General features: G+C 40.8%; 1 protein-coding gene across 2 annotated transcripts in view; it reads right to left on the bottom strand.

Moving 5' to 3' along the window:
• COL14A1 (collagen type XIV alpha 1 chain) overlaps positions 1 to 16896 on the bottom strand; it is a 201390-nt gene that overhangs the window by 100519 nt on the left and 83975 nt on the right. For both annotated transcript variants that reach the window (XM_039526901.1, XM_039526900.1), the window contains 6 exons: positions 14512 to 14657; positions 12630 to 12759; positions 8606 to 8745; positions 6283 to 6409; positions 4296 to 4435; positions 608 to 740 (listed from right to left, as the gene is read on the bottom strand). In XM_039526901.1, coding sequence (XP_039382835.1) covers positions 608 to 740; positions 4296 to 4435; positions 6283 to 6409; positions 8606 to 8745; positions 12630 to 12759; positions 14512 to 14657 — 816 coding nt within the window. The remainder of the gene's footprint in view (positions 1 to 607; positions 741 to 4295; positions 4436 to 6282; positions 6410 to 8605; positions 8746 to 12629; positions 12760 to 14511; positions 14658 to 16896) is intronic.

Raw genomic sequence — 16896 nt, 5'->3', positions numbered from 1 at the left:
AAGTAGAGATTTTAAACACCCAAGCTGGAAACGGCCACAATGGCCCCTATAAGCCATCTATGTTTTCTTCTGATGTCAGTGACACAGACACTGATGTAAACATACAGGGCCAGATCCTAAGCTGGTGTAAATCAGCGCAACTCCACTGATTTCAATTACATCACAAATGTGTGGCTGAGAAAGATATACAGTAAATGTCAAATACTTCGAATTATGTTTTTGAAAAGTATTAAAGTTAAAATATTTTCATTCCAAAACTAAATCTAATATAGTTTTTAATTAAATATCCCACCCCCAGAATAAATATTGACACCTAGACCAAAGAATGTTAAATAATCTTAGAGCCAAAGATGTGTAACCAGAGACAGTCTAATGCTACTTAAGCTGGAAGGGCAGCCAAAACCTTCTTTCCAGGCTGGATGCTTTCTACCACACAATATTAAATAAAAGCACAAAATATGTCTCCAAAGCCTTGATGATAAATCGTATTTTTCAGTATTAGAAGCAAGGGACAGTCTATATTTTAAACATAAGCTTAATATATTATACTTTAAAGTATATAAAGCTCTTTAAAAAAATACAATACAACCGTTAGTTTTTGTCTTACGTGTAGTTCCAAGAACAGCAACAGCATCACTTTCACTTTCATCACTGTAAACTGCCAGCAAAGAAACTTCATACTCTGTATCGGATAACAACCCCTCAACAACATGCATGTCCTTGTCTCCATCTAAGACAACCTAAAAAATAGAGCAATAATTTCCCATTTTTTACTGTTGTATTTGATTAATTTCATAAAAACTTTACTGAATTATAGGAAAGATAGAATTTCAGCACCTAAAATATACAGTCAGATATACCAAACTACTCACTAATAATTTGTTCAGTTCATAGATCGAGTTATTCTATTGCCAGTTTTATTGTTCTGCCATGTAACCTTATACTATGATTCAGACAAATAACGTTAGCTTACAATTAAGGCTGATGAAATTTGTTTAATTTGAAAGCAATCACTAAAACTCAAGGAACTGATCCCCAGAGGCCTAACTCAAACATCATGATACCAAAACACATTAGTCAACTCAGCAGCCTTGGACCCTTTCGACTCCAAAGTACAAGTACTCACAAAACACACATCCATTTCCTCAATGTTTCACTTAATCACAGAACTTTAGCTTTAACCTCTGCAAAATTAAGGTAATTTACCGATACACATCCTTATAATTGAAAAACCAAGAATGTGTTATTACAATCTAAGAAATTACAAGGTCAGAGTTCATATTCTGTATTTCAGTGTGAATTTGAGTGTTTTGTAGGAGGGAACTGAAAGACAATTTTTGTTGCTGAGCTGAAGACCAAGGGCTTGTGTTTGGATATGACGATGTGTGGTTGGGAAAGCATGGATTGTCTTAAATGGTGATCTCCTTTATTTTTAGTGATTGCATTGGCAGGGAGTGAATTTGAGCGACATTAACTATATGGTAATGTTTTTGTGTGGGGATTTCCCTGTTTCTTCATGTTTAAAAGTGGAATTGGGCAGTTCAGTGGCTGACAGAGGATACAGGGGGACCAAGAGATGGAGAGGGGTGTACAAGACTGACCCCAGGATGAGGGGAAGTGAGGAGTGGTTCTGGTGAACTGGGTTGGCAAGTGGGTTTGGGACAGTGCGTTTAGGCCACTGCAAATATTGATATGACTCCCTGAGGCAACACTGGCAGACTTTTAGGGATGGACACTCATCTTATCATCTGAAGGGAAACAAAACCACTCCAGTAATGAGAACCAAGTGAAGTGGGAAGCAATTTGTTCAGCATACAGTGTTTTTGAAGCACTCAGTCAGTATAAATAGCACAATATCTTTATTCTGTGCATAAAGACAAGCTACAATGTGAACGTTTCTTAATAAACAAAGAGGTGCAAATCCAGAAAAAATTTGCTGTGGTGGTTAATGGCCCACAAAAGCATTACAGACTCCTTGGCTCTGCGGAAATAGAGACTGTTCCCAATTCAGTGGAGAATGGGTCTAGTCTTCTGAAGGTACAGAACGTTGAACTGGCACTCTGCTCAAACAGATATTTTTAGGCAAAATTCAGATGCAAGTCTGAGTGAGTCTACATGGAATCTAAGCTGGCATAACTAACACCTTCCTCCAGCTTCCCCCACCCACCCACAATGCATGTCAAACCATCTTAGACACCCAAGAATCATTTGGACTTGTTAACTTACATCTGACTCACATCACCTACCAATGTGTAATTTACACCATCTGTGCACACACGCACACACACACTTACTCTGGACCATGGAGCCTAAAAGAACCTCAGGCAGTCTATGCTGGTGCAACCAACAAGCCAAAGGAGCAGAAGAGAGGAGTGTAACAAGCAAATCAACCAACTTGAGGGTATAATAATGTGCACCCCCTATTCTAACACCCACAAAGAGCTATCCTTGATCATGCACATTTTAAAATCTTATTCCAGCTCTTTGGGTAAGTTACAACAGCCTCTGTTACACATTGGCAGAGTTGGTGTGAGTAGGCCTCACTTACAAAACCTTTCACATCACTCTCGGAATTTGGCTCCACAGCTCTACCCGGTTAAATGGCAACAGCTCTTGGGAGCGAAGGTGGGTGTGCTGTATTACTGCATCCCTAATAAGGCACCTGGGAAAGAAGTTTAAAGAGGCAGCAGCCTGGAGGTATTGTGCTATCCTCGGCCAGACCTCATTACAAAGGTCAACTGAGGAGAACAAGGAAGGCGCCTGGGTATTTTTTATATTTTAAAATGTAAAAATATCGTCGCCCAGCAACATTTTCCAATGAATGAACCATTCACCCTGATGAGAGAGGGACCCCAGATCAGCAGATATTTCATGATAATTTTATAAATATACTAATACAAGTGATTTAAAAAAACAAGACAAAGACAATAATAATCTCCAATTCAAAACACACACCAGTCAAAGAGACTCATTGGCAACCACATTTTCAGGGTAGGTATGTGAAATAAACGTCGTAAAAAGTGAGTCCATAAAAGGGAAATTCTAACCCATCTCACGAGCAGAGGAACTCCAGGGCGTGACAGGCTTATCAACTACCTCACTTACAAATTCCTTCTTTTGCTTGCTTACCCTCCAAATTCATCTCATCATGCACACGAGCATCTCCGGCCAGGTGCAGGAAGACAGAAATAGGGCAAGGCTATTTTTCAGAAAAGCCCCAGTTTCACTACCCTAGTAGGACTGAGTCCTACTCACACTGCTGCTTCTCTGCTCCAGATGAGGAAGAAATGCTGCCCCAAACCCAAATCTGGTAGTGCTTGCTCCACCCCTGCAGATAGCATTGTGCATAGGGAGATGCTCTCCCCTTCCACAATGGAGTCACTAGCAGAAGGAGGAGAGGAACCGGGGTGGGACAGTAGAGGATCATATCAATGAGTAGAAAAATGTGGGGACAGAGGATGAATGAGAAAAAAGTGGAGAGAAACTGGGCAAACAGTGAACAGAGAAAAAGGGATGGAGAGAGAATGTCTACCTTTCATCTCTCTCTGTCCCAAGCAAAGGTTAAAAATATGAGCAGAAAGGATAAATAAAGAAAAAAATCTTGAATTAGAGAACAAAACAAAACATTTTAAAAGGATGAAAATGTTGCCTGAGGACAAGCACAGCTATAGAGAAAGAGATGCATGATGATCTAGAGCTAAAAGTAGAGCACAGAGAGAGAAAGGGGAAAGAGGAGAAACAGAAACACAGGATACCACTGTAATTTATTAATTGTGTGTAAAGTTTGTTTGTCAAATGTTTTGAAGCTACGGTTTTATAGGAAGTTTTACTGTTTGCAACTGATTAAACAAATCTAGAACATATTCTCATCCCTTTGCTGGGCACGTCACCCACCCTCTCCTGGAGTGATCATCTTGTTTTACTTTCATCTTTTTCACTGGGAAGCAGAAAAATTTGAGCATTCCAAGAATTGGGAGTAACAGAGAATGGAAGGCAGATTCTATGGTAATTGGCGCATTAGAGATTAGATAGCTAATTTCTATGAGTTCTCTTCCCTCCGGGTTTATCTGCAAAGAGATGCTGAAACATCGGTTCAGTTTAATTTTGGAGGGCTTCATGGTAAGCCAGGCTGTCCTCTGAATAGGTCAAACTGCCACGCATCAGTTCACTGGGATTTTGCTTTGCTTAGCTGGCAATATATTTTCTACAGCATTGGGCCTCTCAAAGTGGAATGAATTTCCTCTTCCATTTGTGAAGCATCCATACCAGAGCCTACGAGAGTCAAGAAAACTCACCTCTTCAGATGCACCCCCATTCAGTGGGGTCCATGCCAATCTGTAGCGAGCAATATCAGAGGAGCTGGGCTTCCAATTGACTCTAAAACTATCTGTTGATACTTCATCTATTTCCAAATACTGTGGGGCTGGAACTTTTTCTGCAAAACAATGTTATGCGCAAAAAAAAAAAAAGAAAAAAAAAGGAAGTTAAAATGTGTAAAAATCTTCAAACTACACAAAATGTTGATATTCAACAAGTCCTTTATGGGCTGTAATACTTTGGTCTCATTTCAGTTGTTGGGTTTAGTGTGCAGGTGCTGGGTGATGGTGGTGGCCTGTGACATATAGGAGGTCAGACTAGATGATCTGCCAGGCCCTTCTGGCCTTAAACTCTATAACTCTCTGTGACTTTTTCAGCTGTAGCTACCTACACAAAATAGAACATAGGGGATAGCTATCAAAGGTAGCTCCAGCTATACTCACCCTCGGTGATTCTCAAGAAGGCTAGGTATTTTCACCCTGATACACTTACTTAACCATCGAGTGAGCAACATTTTTATCACCCAGTTATTAATTATATTACGATAGTACCTCAAAGCTTCAATCAAGATCAAGATGCCACTGTCCTAGGTATCATACAAACACAGTACAGTTCCTGCCCCTAAATGGCTCACAGGATAAATAGGCAGGGCAGGCAAAGGGTAGGAGAAAGGAAATGTTATTGCTATTATTCTTTTATGAAAACATTACTTTGCTCAGAAAAACTGTACTTAAGGGACATCTACACAGCAAAAATAAATAAATAAGTAAATAAGTAAATAGAAATCCCCACAGCAATGAGTCTCAGAGCTCGGGTTGCCAGCCATAGGCTGGCGCTGAAGGGCTAAAAATAACTGTGTAGATCACCGGAGCCGCACATGGCTCTTCACAGGATAATATGCAGCTCCTAGCATAGGCACCGACTCTGGGGGTGGAGCTACAGGCACCAACTTGCCAATGTGCCGGGGAGTGCACTGCTCATTGCCCCCCGCCTCCCTCCCCAGTTATTTTTTGCTTTGGAGATGAGTAGTTCAGGGTGTCAACATTGTAAACTCCATTGGGAGGAGGAGCAGTGATGAGTGAGGGGTATTGTTATGCTAGACAGTAATGGGTGCCATCAACCAGTTGTTTGATTTACAGACAATTGCAGAGGTGCTTGAAGCAATGGCTGTGCTAAACAGATGACAGGGCTTGACTATGCCTCCTCTTTACCCTCCTTTTCGTTTTCTAATTTTCCCCAAAATCAATAGAGTTCTGGCCACTGATGCCTAGAACGTTCACTGAAATCTTGGAACTGACCTGCTGTAGCATTCAAATGTTATCATGTGACACAAAGACATATGGAGAAATGCCATAAAAGTGAGTGAATGGCCTGGCAAGCTCTGCCAAAAAATTATGTTACTACTTTACTAGAAATAAAGGATACAAAATATTGCTGCTCCTGCAACCTTTACATCCTTGATCACATGAGTATTTTAATGATGTCATGGATTACTCACATAAGCAAGGATTGCAGCTTTGGTCCCATAGTCAGGACATAAAAAGTTGAAAGACTAAAAAGTTTCTCATGAAAGAAGAATGCAGATACTCATTTCCAGGGAATGAGTGCAAACTTCCAACTACTTTACACTGTTAGATGAGAAATTGCAAAAATGGGTACTACACTGCAGGTTCTATGAAGAAATTTACATGGACTAAAAAAGCAAAAAAAAAAAAAATTTAGTTCAGTAATTTTAGATTTACTAAGCCTTCCAGTCCTTAAATTTTTACTTTTTATAAACGCCAGAGATGCTATTTGTCTACATTTTAGCGGCATAATGCTCCCCAAATGAATAAAAAGCAAAAACACCCCGATATTTTGAAATCACAGTTGGAGAGTATCACAGTGACTGGTCTTGCTTTCCAAAACAGTAAGTGAATCTCAAAGGTGTTCTTGGAAAGCCTTCAAATATGCAGTTAGACTTACTTGTAGTAAAGCTGCCAGTCAGCGGCTCAGACTGTCCTTCATCATAAAGGGAAAAAATGGCAACAGTATATTCTGTAAGGGATGTCAGCCTTTTCAGGGTGTATGTTGAAATGCGATCAACTTCCACCTGCAGAATTAGTCATTTGTAATAGATACTGTCATGTGCTAGGAATACAGGAAACAAAACCCCTTTACATTATCAGTGCCTGCAACTCGGCTGGCAAGTAATGGATATGGACAGAGAATGCCATGCAATTATGAAAAGAGCCACAAATTATATAATTATATGCAACATTTACATTATGAATGAAGGAAAAGTCAAGGTTATCAAAACCTATTAAAAATGAGATAGTCTAGATTGTAGAATACTGGAGATAGAAAACTGGAGGAAGGGAGAATTAGAGAAGCCACACGTATAAAGACATTTCTGACAGATGAGCACTTTACGTTGAATATTTATCATAAAAAGATATTCCCAGTGTTGTTGTAGCCATGATGGTCCCAGGATATTAAAGATAAAAGGTGGGTGAGGTAATATCTTTTATGGGACCAATTTCTGTTGTTGAAAGCTTGTCTCTTTCACCAACAGATGTTGGTCCTATAAAAGATATTACCTCACACACACACCCCTTCTCCTTCTAATAAAAAATGATGACAGTTTTCTTTGGTCTTCAGCCAGAGTACATTTAACATGGCATTATGGGGGACATAAACCTCAGAAAGCTGCATAAGCTAGCTGTATATCAGGGCGTTCAATGTCATGTCAGATCAGGGCACAAAGAACAAGACATGAAACCAGCAACCTGGAAAAAATATACCACCTATTTTATGAGCAAGAAAACTGCAGAATATACATCACCAAACACTATATATCAGGCTCTCACCATATAAAGTATGCATATTACATTACTATGTATCGGAAATGTTCGCATACCATGGTGATGAGTTTAGACAGACATTAAAAACCTCAGAGATGCCCAGATTATAAGTAAACTACAGAATGGGATTAAGTGAAGTTTAATTTATTGACAAATGTTTAAAGACATGGAAAAACTACTCAGAGCTTTGCCACCCATGAGTTACATTGTCAAACTTGCGGGTAACCTGTCTCCGTTTAATATGGATATTTATTCCATTTCTAAGAAAGAACTGATAGCTCTAAATAGTCATAGCCACAGGCTAATGTCAGAGGCTTTTATATCATATTTTATTTGCACAGGATCTGGTCTGTTTATATGATTGGCTCCGTTTATTGCAATGATTTATTTAAACATTTTTCATATATTTTGTCTGATTTTTGTATTAAGATGTTTCATTCCATTTAGAGAGGCTGCTAATGGTGGATATGCTGGTGAAAGCTATAAGGAAAACTCTTCTAGTTACAATGCACATGTTGTCAGATTGGCAAACTAAGTATTATAACTAAGGGAATGTCTACACTACAATTAGAAACCCGTGGCTGCCCCCAGGTCTGCTGATTCAGGCTCATCTTGCAGGGTCCTAAAGCCCTGGCTCCAGCCTGGGCCTGGAAGTCTAAACTGCAGTTAAACAGCCCCGCAGCCCAAGCCCCATAAACCCGAGTCAGCCGGCATGGGCCAGCCCACAGGTATCTGACTGCAGTGTAGACATACCGTGAGAGTCCAAGCTGAAATAGGTTGTTACAGTCAAGTGATATCCTGCCTAAAGAAAACACTCATACCTATTCTGAGCCAAATCCTACTTCTGTTGGAAGTCAGTTTTTCCTCTTACATGTAACTATAGCAATAAAATTAACAAAATGTAGTAAAATCCCAGGCAGCCAAGTTTTGAGGTAAATTTCTTTTAAAAATTAGCTTAAACTCAGAACCCACAGAAGTCATAGAATCAGAAGGGACCTCAGGAGGTCATCTAGTCCAACCCCCTGCTTAAAGCAGGACCAATCCCCAGACAGATTTTTACCCCACTACCCTAAATGGCCCCCTCAAGGATTGAACTCACAACCCTGGGTTTAGCAGGCCAATACTCAAACCTTCATTATCTGGTCTGATCCTCAGGTATTTTGGATACTGTCCACTTAGGTCAAATCCTACAAACACTTACTCACTGGAATAGCTCCATTCACTTTCCTATGCGCATAAGGAAGGAGTGCTCATGCAAGTAAGGTTCTGCAGGATCAGATCCCAGAGTGTGACACACTCTGAATACATGCCCTGTATAAAGCATAATGTTCCATGCACAGAGTTTAAAAATTTTAAGTAAATCTTTTGTTACAGCTTGAAAGATTTGATCTGTTTACAGAAATTACACTTAAAAATAAGAATATGGTACATTATTAAGTGCTTACCTCATTGGTTTCTGTCCCATCAGTTTTAACATACATAATACGATAACCATTTACTTTTTCGGAAGCAGGATCCCATGTTATCCTGGAAGTGCTGTGTCCAATGTCTGAAAATCTCAAGTTCCTGGGTGGACTTAAAGGCACTTGAAAAATAAATAATTACAGTCATGAAAATAGTTCTATCTTTTATTTCATCCACAAAGCATTCTCTCTTGACAATGAACATGAAACACTTTGCTTTAAAAATTATAATCTTAAGCAATATGACTGACATTCTTGTTTCTATACCCTTTTCAGTTTAGACCACTATTCAGGAAAGTACTTAAGCACATCTTTAAATCTAATAGCTGTGTAGTGCCATTGATTTCAATGGGATTGCATTTGTGCTTAAAATTAAGTATGTGATTAACTGCTTTGCTGAATCAGAGGCTAAAGCACTGGCAAGTATAAGAGCCATCCTCACTGTTGAATATTGACATTGAAAGAAACGGAAGTGGGGATCCTGCTTGTTGCTGGATAGCAGAGTTGGATTTATACTGAACAACATTTACCCCACCTGTGCATTTGGCTTTGTAATTTGATTTGTGTTAACTGTATCTGTGCTCCATGTGTTTGTTAGTGGAAATAGCATCTATTAAACGATTATATGGTAGTTTAAAAAGTCATCTAATCAAGAAACACACAATGCTGGGTGATGTTTATAGCTAACCACAAAGGGAATTGCGAGTGTTAAATGCAAATTCACCTTAACAATTCCTATATGTAGAATATTTGACCTCAAAATTCATTTTTTACATGTTTTTATGCTAGTGATGCTTAAACACTCAGAAAATGGAAACAAAAGGATGACAAACATGGTAAATTAAAATAAATATTAGTGAAAACATTTCCATTATTAGTTCAGCTTTAGTTAACACCAAACTTCATTTAACAAATCCATTACGTTACCTTCATATTTTCCTAATCCAAGTTCAGCAGAAGGGTAAATGCACATTGTACATGTTCATAGAATACTTAACTTATTGTGGAACTTTCAGGACTGACAAAAAAACAGTTTTTTTAAAGATAGGTTCCTAAGATAAGAAGTTAAGTGAATTCAGGATGGTTTCTCTTCAGCATATGAGAAAGTTAGGTGATAGCCTTCCATAAGTCTAATGGAACATCTGACCAGAGATTTCTCCAGTTCTTGGGCAGAGGGAACTGACAAGACCTATAGAGCTGCTAGCTGTTCGACACTTATTACATTTGTCCCTGATTACATATGAGATTCCTCTTTAGGCAAGATTACATTTGGATGGAGTGTTCTCCAAGCAGTTAAGGCCTCCCTACTATATACTGGTTGACTGGTGTAAAGGGGTGGCAGAGGGGACTATGCTACATATACCATCACAATCTACTTCCTGGTTTCCCCTCCCTGGGGGAGGGTGCAGGTACTATTGCCTGTTTCTGGGTCCCATTCTGTCCCTTGTGTAGAAGCTGTGCAGGGAACAGGCATACAGATCTATGCAGATCCAGTAAAGCAAGGAGAGAACAGAACCTGGCCTGCCTGGCACTTGCTACCTATTAAAAACACACTACCTATCACAAATGTGGGTGCTCTCCAATCCTTAGCTCTGCAGGAGGCTCCTCCTGCTCCTTTTTCCAAAAGGGCTTCTGTCCCACACTAGTGCTACTGTTGCCTCCTCTCCCTCTCTCCTAGATATAGCAGCGTTCAGCTGGAAGATGCTATTCTGGGTGATGGGGAGCCCTCATACTCCCCACTGAACTTTGGCAGGTTCTCACCCTTAATTAGCACTGGCCAAAGACCACCCTGGTGCTACTACTGAGAGCTAGAGAAACCTGTGGCTGAAAGGAAAAACAAGTGATAGGATCACAAAACAGAAAGGGACCATGCTCCCTGAAGCTCCGTTTCAACAACCTGTTATAAATGTGATCGGTTGTAAACAGAAAAAACAGAAGACCCTTGTAGCAGGGTGGACCTCTGCTCCTGGTTTTAAGGGGTTTAAAAGTAGCCTGGCAGGGCTTGAGAGCTGCTGCTCTCAAAGCTGGGCTGATTGGGGAAGTAACCACAGCTGGGCCACACCCCAATCAGGCCACAGCTGGCCCCTATAAAAGGCTATGAGCCAGGAGCCCAGTCAGTCTCTCTCTGGCTATAGAGAGAGATGGGCCTAGCTGCTTAAGAGCTGAGACAAGGTACCTAGGGTGAAGCAGGGCTGGGGAAAGGCTGAGGAGCTGGGGAAGCTCCAGCCTAGAAAACCCCAGGCTGCAGCCTAGCACAGGGCAAAAGGTACTGGGGATTGTAGGGGGCAACCTAGGGGTAGGCCAAGGCAGCAGGTCCAAACCCCCTTTGCTGATGATGAGTACTGGATACTGTGGTCTGCCCCAGTGAACGGGGGCTAGATAGAGACTGGGCAGACTGCAGTATCCAGCTACTCAGTAGCCACTACTGAGGCGAAGTGGGGATAGTAGGGTGGAGGGTTCCCTGAGGAGGGAAGACCCAGAGAAAAAGGGGTTACTGCCAGGGGGCAGCACCCCATGTGAAAGGGCACCGGGGTCCAGGGAGGGACACGGGGCCAGTAGTAAACAGGTGGATCACTGGCCTGCAGAGGGCGCTCCTGGGCTGGAAAGAGCTAATTCCCCAGAGTCACCAGCAGGAGGCGCCGCAGGGGTGAGTCAGACCCCGTTACAGCCCTACAGGAAGTTACTTGGGGGCACATGTGCTCTTTTTAATTCCATCAACCAATCTCCCACCTACAAAGGAGAAACAACAATGGTCCAAGAACAGCAACCTGGCCTCTCACAGGTCACTTCCCGGTGCCTCAAGTATTATTAATTCTGGATCTCTTTGGTTTGCACTCCTCCATCACGATCCAAGAGAACTTTACTCTCTTATAAGAGGGTTTCCCTGCCTTCTCCATCTTATCACTGCATTATTCCCTTCCATCCCCAACCATCTGATGTCTTAATTTGCTGTGTTAGCTACCTGTTCTAGATTGTACAGTTGTCTGTGAAGAGCCATGTGCCCCAATGGTAATACGTAAATAATAACTAAATATATTAATGGAAGAAGAATAGTAAATAAATGATACTACTAATGTCCTCACAGCAAACAAAGCCTAAACTGATCATTACTTTTCAGTTTAAAAGGTGGCCAGTCAGAATCTGGTATCACGTGTCAGACTGAGAGCAGCCCTTCCATGGTGACCAAGGGAAAAGCAAGACATCTCCCTTCCCACTTGTGCAGCTGCACAAGCACTGCTGTCAGTAGTGCTTGTGAGCTAGGAAGAGCTGGTGCTACTCATTCCTGGACCCTCTGGGGCAGGGCCGGCTCCAGGCACCAGCCCAGCAAGCAGATGGTTGGGGCGGCCAATGGAGAGGGGCGGCATGTCCGGTTCTTTGGCGGCAATTCGGCGGTGGGTCCCTCAGTCCCGCTTGGAGGGAAGGACCCACCGCCGAATTGCTGCCGAAGACTGAAGTGGCGGCGGTAGAGCTGATCGCAATCGTGGCTTTTTTTCTTTTTTTTTTTGGCTGCTTGGGGCAGCAAAACCCCTGGAGCCGGCCCTGCTCCGGGGAACAAGATGCTAAAAAGGGAGAGAGGAAGAAGAGAGGGAAAAGGCAAGGCAGCACCACAAAACCACAATGTTATCCTAGGTAATAATAATAATATATGGCCAGACTTCTGCCACCCTCACTCATGCTGAGTAGTATCTTCCTGTGCAATTAGTTCCACTGAAATCAACAGGGCTATCAGCAGCACAAGACACTACCAAACATGAATCTGGTCTATGGAAAACATGCTCTTTTGTGGAGAATTATATACCTGGTCCTGCAATCTACAGTACTCTGTCTAAATTAAATAGCAGCAGCGGGAAACTGAACAATTCATCCAAACCATAATGCACGGTATGATCTCCTCTCAGTTACTCCTCTATACAGATTTTAAAATCTGAGATCTATTTTCATATATACAAAGACCTCCTGGAGTTTTATTACTGCTGTATAGTGAATACAGATGTGTCTGACGTACATGTTGTTTCTTGTCCTGTCAGGGGGTCACTAGCTTCTTCTCCAAACATCGCATAAACTGTGACTGTATATTCCGTGTTAGGCAATAATCCATCCAGTTCAATATCTGTCAAGGCCTCTCCAATTTTCATCTAAAAGTAATATGAATAATAGACACATTATTTCTAAACTAGCTCATGAGAGGGAAAAAACAAGCCAGGAGCATTTTTGTATAGGAGAAAAGTATATTCAATAGAGACAGAGCATATTTTTATAGAGCTGGTAAATGCCATAAAATTGAATAAAAGTAAAAGGCTACAATATGCTCATTTAGGCTCCAGTTCAGCAGAGCACTTAACTTTAGGCATACAATCAATCCTTTGAGAGTCAATGGGACTATTCATGCGCTTAAAGTTAGGCATGTGCTCAAGTGCCTTGCACAACAGGAGCTTCTGAGCACTGTAGTTAAACAGGAAATTGGTAGGGTCAAATCTTGCTCTGTGTTGACTCAAAGAAATTGATCAGCTGAACCTGAACACAGAACTTGGCCCAGCGTGAACAGTTTTGTTCTTGCACAGAGCAATGATATACCTAACATTGTCTAAAAGGCAAACACCCCAAGGAGATGCCTAACATGAAGGTGGAGGGGATATAAAGGGGACCAGCCACACAAGCAACAACACAATAGTTCTCTGTTGTAGCAGAACAAACAGCCTCAACTTCTCTTCAATATGCATCTATGCCTAAGAGACTGTTGAATCTTTATACCAGTTCAGTGGAAACTAATGGCCTCAAAATGACTGCTGAAGTGAGAATATTGCAATGAGGGGAAAGGACTCTGGTTTATTAATCAGAAGTCTGTCTACAGGCGGAGGCGTGGTTTTGCTTTTTGCTATTTCAGGTGTGTATCATTTTCCCCTTGAGCTCCTTCAGTAGGTGCCGCATTAACCGGGACTGATTTATTTATTGAAAGATCTTTCGACAGGGTGAGGCTCAGTTTTGCTGATGTCAGCTAGCTTTCAATGAGGCCCCATTTTCAAGAGGGCTACATGATCATAGCTACTCATTTTGCAAAGAACACAAGTCTATTCGGGCTCTCAGTGGCTTCCTACACCCTTTCCAGAATGTTGCATGCACTTGCATGCTGCCAGTGAGTCCTTATAGAAAATACTCTTAATTTCACATACAGTCAGTGGAGCATAAAACAATTTTAAATCTTAGCCCTAAGATTGCACTGGCACTATATTAGCTGTTTCCAAAAATCCAGTGATATTTCTAGTGACAACATAGTATTCTGCCTATCGTTTTATCTAATCGAGAACTGTACCTAACTCTGTTGTTCTTGTTCTACTCAAAGTTTAAAATTAATAGTTTTATTCTTTCTAAAACGAACTTAAAAATAAAACAAAAACAAACAAAAAACCTTTGATATTTATTAAACATAAAAGAATGAAAACAAAACATTGAAATGTCACATTTATTAATTTAAGTTGATTTACTTTCAAAAGTCCAACTATAAAGAAAAAGACTAAAACTTCATGATCTTCTAAATCTATTTTTCAGAAAGATCAAGTCACTTGTGTTTTGATTTCTTTTTTTCTCTGTCTGTGGATTTGCCTTCATGCTATGATCCAATATTGCCTCATGAATCATTCCAAGAGATTCCCTTTAACTCAACTATAACTTGTGACATTTCTGTGTACTAATGAGGACAAATTTGAAAATACTGAAAATTAAAAATAACTACTTTGGCATGCAGTTTGCACAGAAAGTCAGTAACATGTACAGTACTTTTAAAAGTTAGAAAATAGACAAGCTTTGAAGGTAAGGACCATCTGACATTTTGTTCTTTAAATGTTATGTTTTTGAATAGGTAGAATCCAAATGAAAGCTAAATACATCACCTCCTTTTCATCTGCTGCCTGTCCCTCTGTAAGGGGAGCATATAAGATCATGTAACCAGTGGCACCCGCTACTCCATTCCACTTTGCTTTCATGCTGCTCTGTGACACATTATACAACTGTAGATTTGATGCCGTAGGCAAAGCAACTGTGACAGAAAGAGGTAAAAAATTTTCAATTGCATCTAAAAAAACTTGCTTAACATTTCATAAGATTTTGTTTGACTATAGGGAACACAAAGGAATCCAGCAGAGTAAACACTGGAAACACTGTTTGACATAATAACAAAGAGCTATAAAAAGATCTCAGAATTAGAGAGATGGGAAAAGGACTTTGTCATTTATCCAAGCCCCCAGTCAGAGCTTGGATTGTCCTTACAGAACATTTCTAGTACTTTGCCTCTGTCAGATTTTCAATCCTACAAAAGCGAGGACTTCTACCCTTTCCCTTGGGAGAATCCTCAACAGTTATAGATATACAGATATAGTTGGACCAAACTGCTGCATGCACAGGTCCCACCCATCTCTCTTCTAGATCTGCATGGGGGTAAGGATTGGTAGTGAAGAGTGGGTAGGGCCACCATTGGGGTAAGCCACATAGGCAGCCACATGGGCACTTAATTTTTCGGGGTAGCTTCTGCCTGGCAATAACCTCTTCACCCCCCAAGCCACAGTGTGGGAGGCATGTTCATGGTGAGGGGGCAAGGTCAAGAGGAGCAACAGATGGCTGAGCTGTGTTCTAACATGGGGTTGTGCCTAGGGTTCTGGGTTGCCTTAATTAGCCTTAATGATCTGCTAAGATTGCTTTCCTAGCCTGTTGCTTTGACCACGTCACCCCTTTCTTTGACTCCCTCCACTGGTGCCATCTTTTCTATTGCATCAAACATAAGCTACTTGTCTTCACTTTCAAGGCCCTTCATGCCCTATCCTCACCCTCCCTACCATCTCTCAATCACTATTGAGCCATTGACTCCTGCCTCCAACTGGCCCATCATGCCAGTCTTCATTGGCCACTTGTTAAATAAAATAAATTAATAGAGATGTTTTATCTCCTAGAACTGGAAGGGACCTTCTTTGAGTCCTGCCCCCTGCCTTCACTAGCAGGACCAAGTACTGATTTTTGCCCCAGATCTCTAGGTGGCCCCCTCAAGGATTGAGCTCACAACCCTCTGTTTAGCAGGCCAATGTTCAAACCACTGAGCTATCCCTCCCCCCTTTCAGCTTTTCATCCTTTTTCCCATGCTGCGCCTCATGCTTGGGAGGAGCTCCCCATATACATCTGCAAAACAATCTCATTATCATTCCAGCCCCTCCTTAAAACTCTCCTTTCCGGTGATGCCTACAAAAAGTTTGATAACAGATAGGGTACTGGTGTGCTGGAACCATTGTCCAAATGCTGACCAATATTCTCTCATTGTTTCCTTCTACTCCCTCATCTGTCCATTTCTGTCTGTTGTCTCTTGGTTTAGACTTAGTTGTAAGCTCTCTGGGGTAAGGACAATGTTTTGTTCTGGGTTTGTACAGAACCTAGCACAATGAGGTCCTGGTCCATGACTAAGTTTCCTAGGCGCTCCGATAAAACAACTAATAAATAATAAGGAGAGAGAGAGAAGGGGGACAAAAAGACGGGAAGAAGGAGAGAGTGCTTCTGCTACAATTTTCAAATTAAAATTAATTGCAAATGTCAAAAATTTAAGAGCATATTAGACAAAAATCATTTGCAGCTGGGGTAGACACCTAATAAAGCCGATAACTGAAAAAAAATTAATTAAGAGGAAATTTTAAAGTAACTAGAAGAAATAGAGGTATAAAGAAAGCACACATTTACAAGAATTTCAAATAAATATATATTTGATACTTATTTTGCATTTTTCAAAGTGATTAAAAGATAGGCTCCTCTCTTACTTTCCCGTCTTTTATGCATTTATGGCACTGAATATATTTATCTAAACAGCATACTACCGTAAGGTCATTTTTAATGTACTATATACACAAATGTGATATTTTTCACATTTGTGCTTAATTTTAATCTGTCAGTGTCACACAAGGTAAAAAATGTAAACTATAATTTTTCACAGATTTTAACTGGCATGGTGAAAAATACTTCCAACCTGCAAATATTTTATAACCTGGAGTGATTAATACTTACACATTTCAGACTATTACTTATGACACTCCAAGATTTGTTTATATAACGCTTGCAGCCACACCACCTTCGGCTATGATCTGATCGGATCTCAGAAAATAAGTAGGGCTGGGCTTAGTCAGAACTTGAATAAGTGACTTCAAAGGAATACCAGGTGCAACAGGAAGTGATGCTATTGGCTCAGTATGTGACACTCTTCCCGCTGAATCAGAAATTAACCAATTCCTAACATGGTGTTATAG

The sequence above is a fragment of the Mauremys reevesii genome, linkage group 2, assembly GCF_016161935.1.
Source record: "Mauremys reevesii isolate NIE-2019 linkage group 2, ASM1616193v1, whole genome shotgun sequence".
Lineage (NCBI taxonomy): Eukaryota > Metazoa > Chordata > Testudines > Geoemydidae > Mauremys > Mauremys reevesii.
This window is presented reverse-complemented; position numbering and strand designations above follow the sequence as displayed.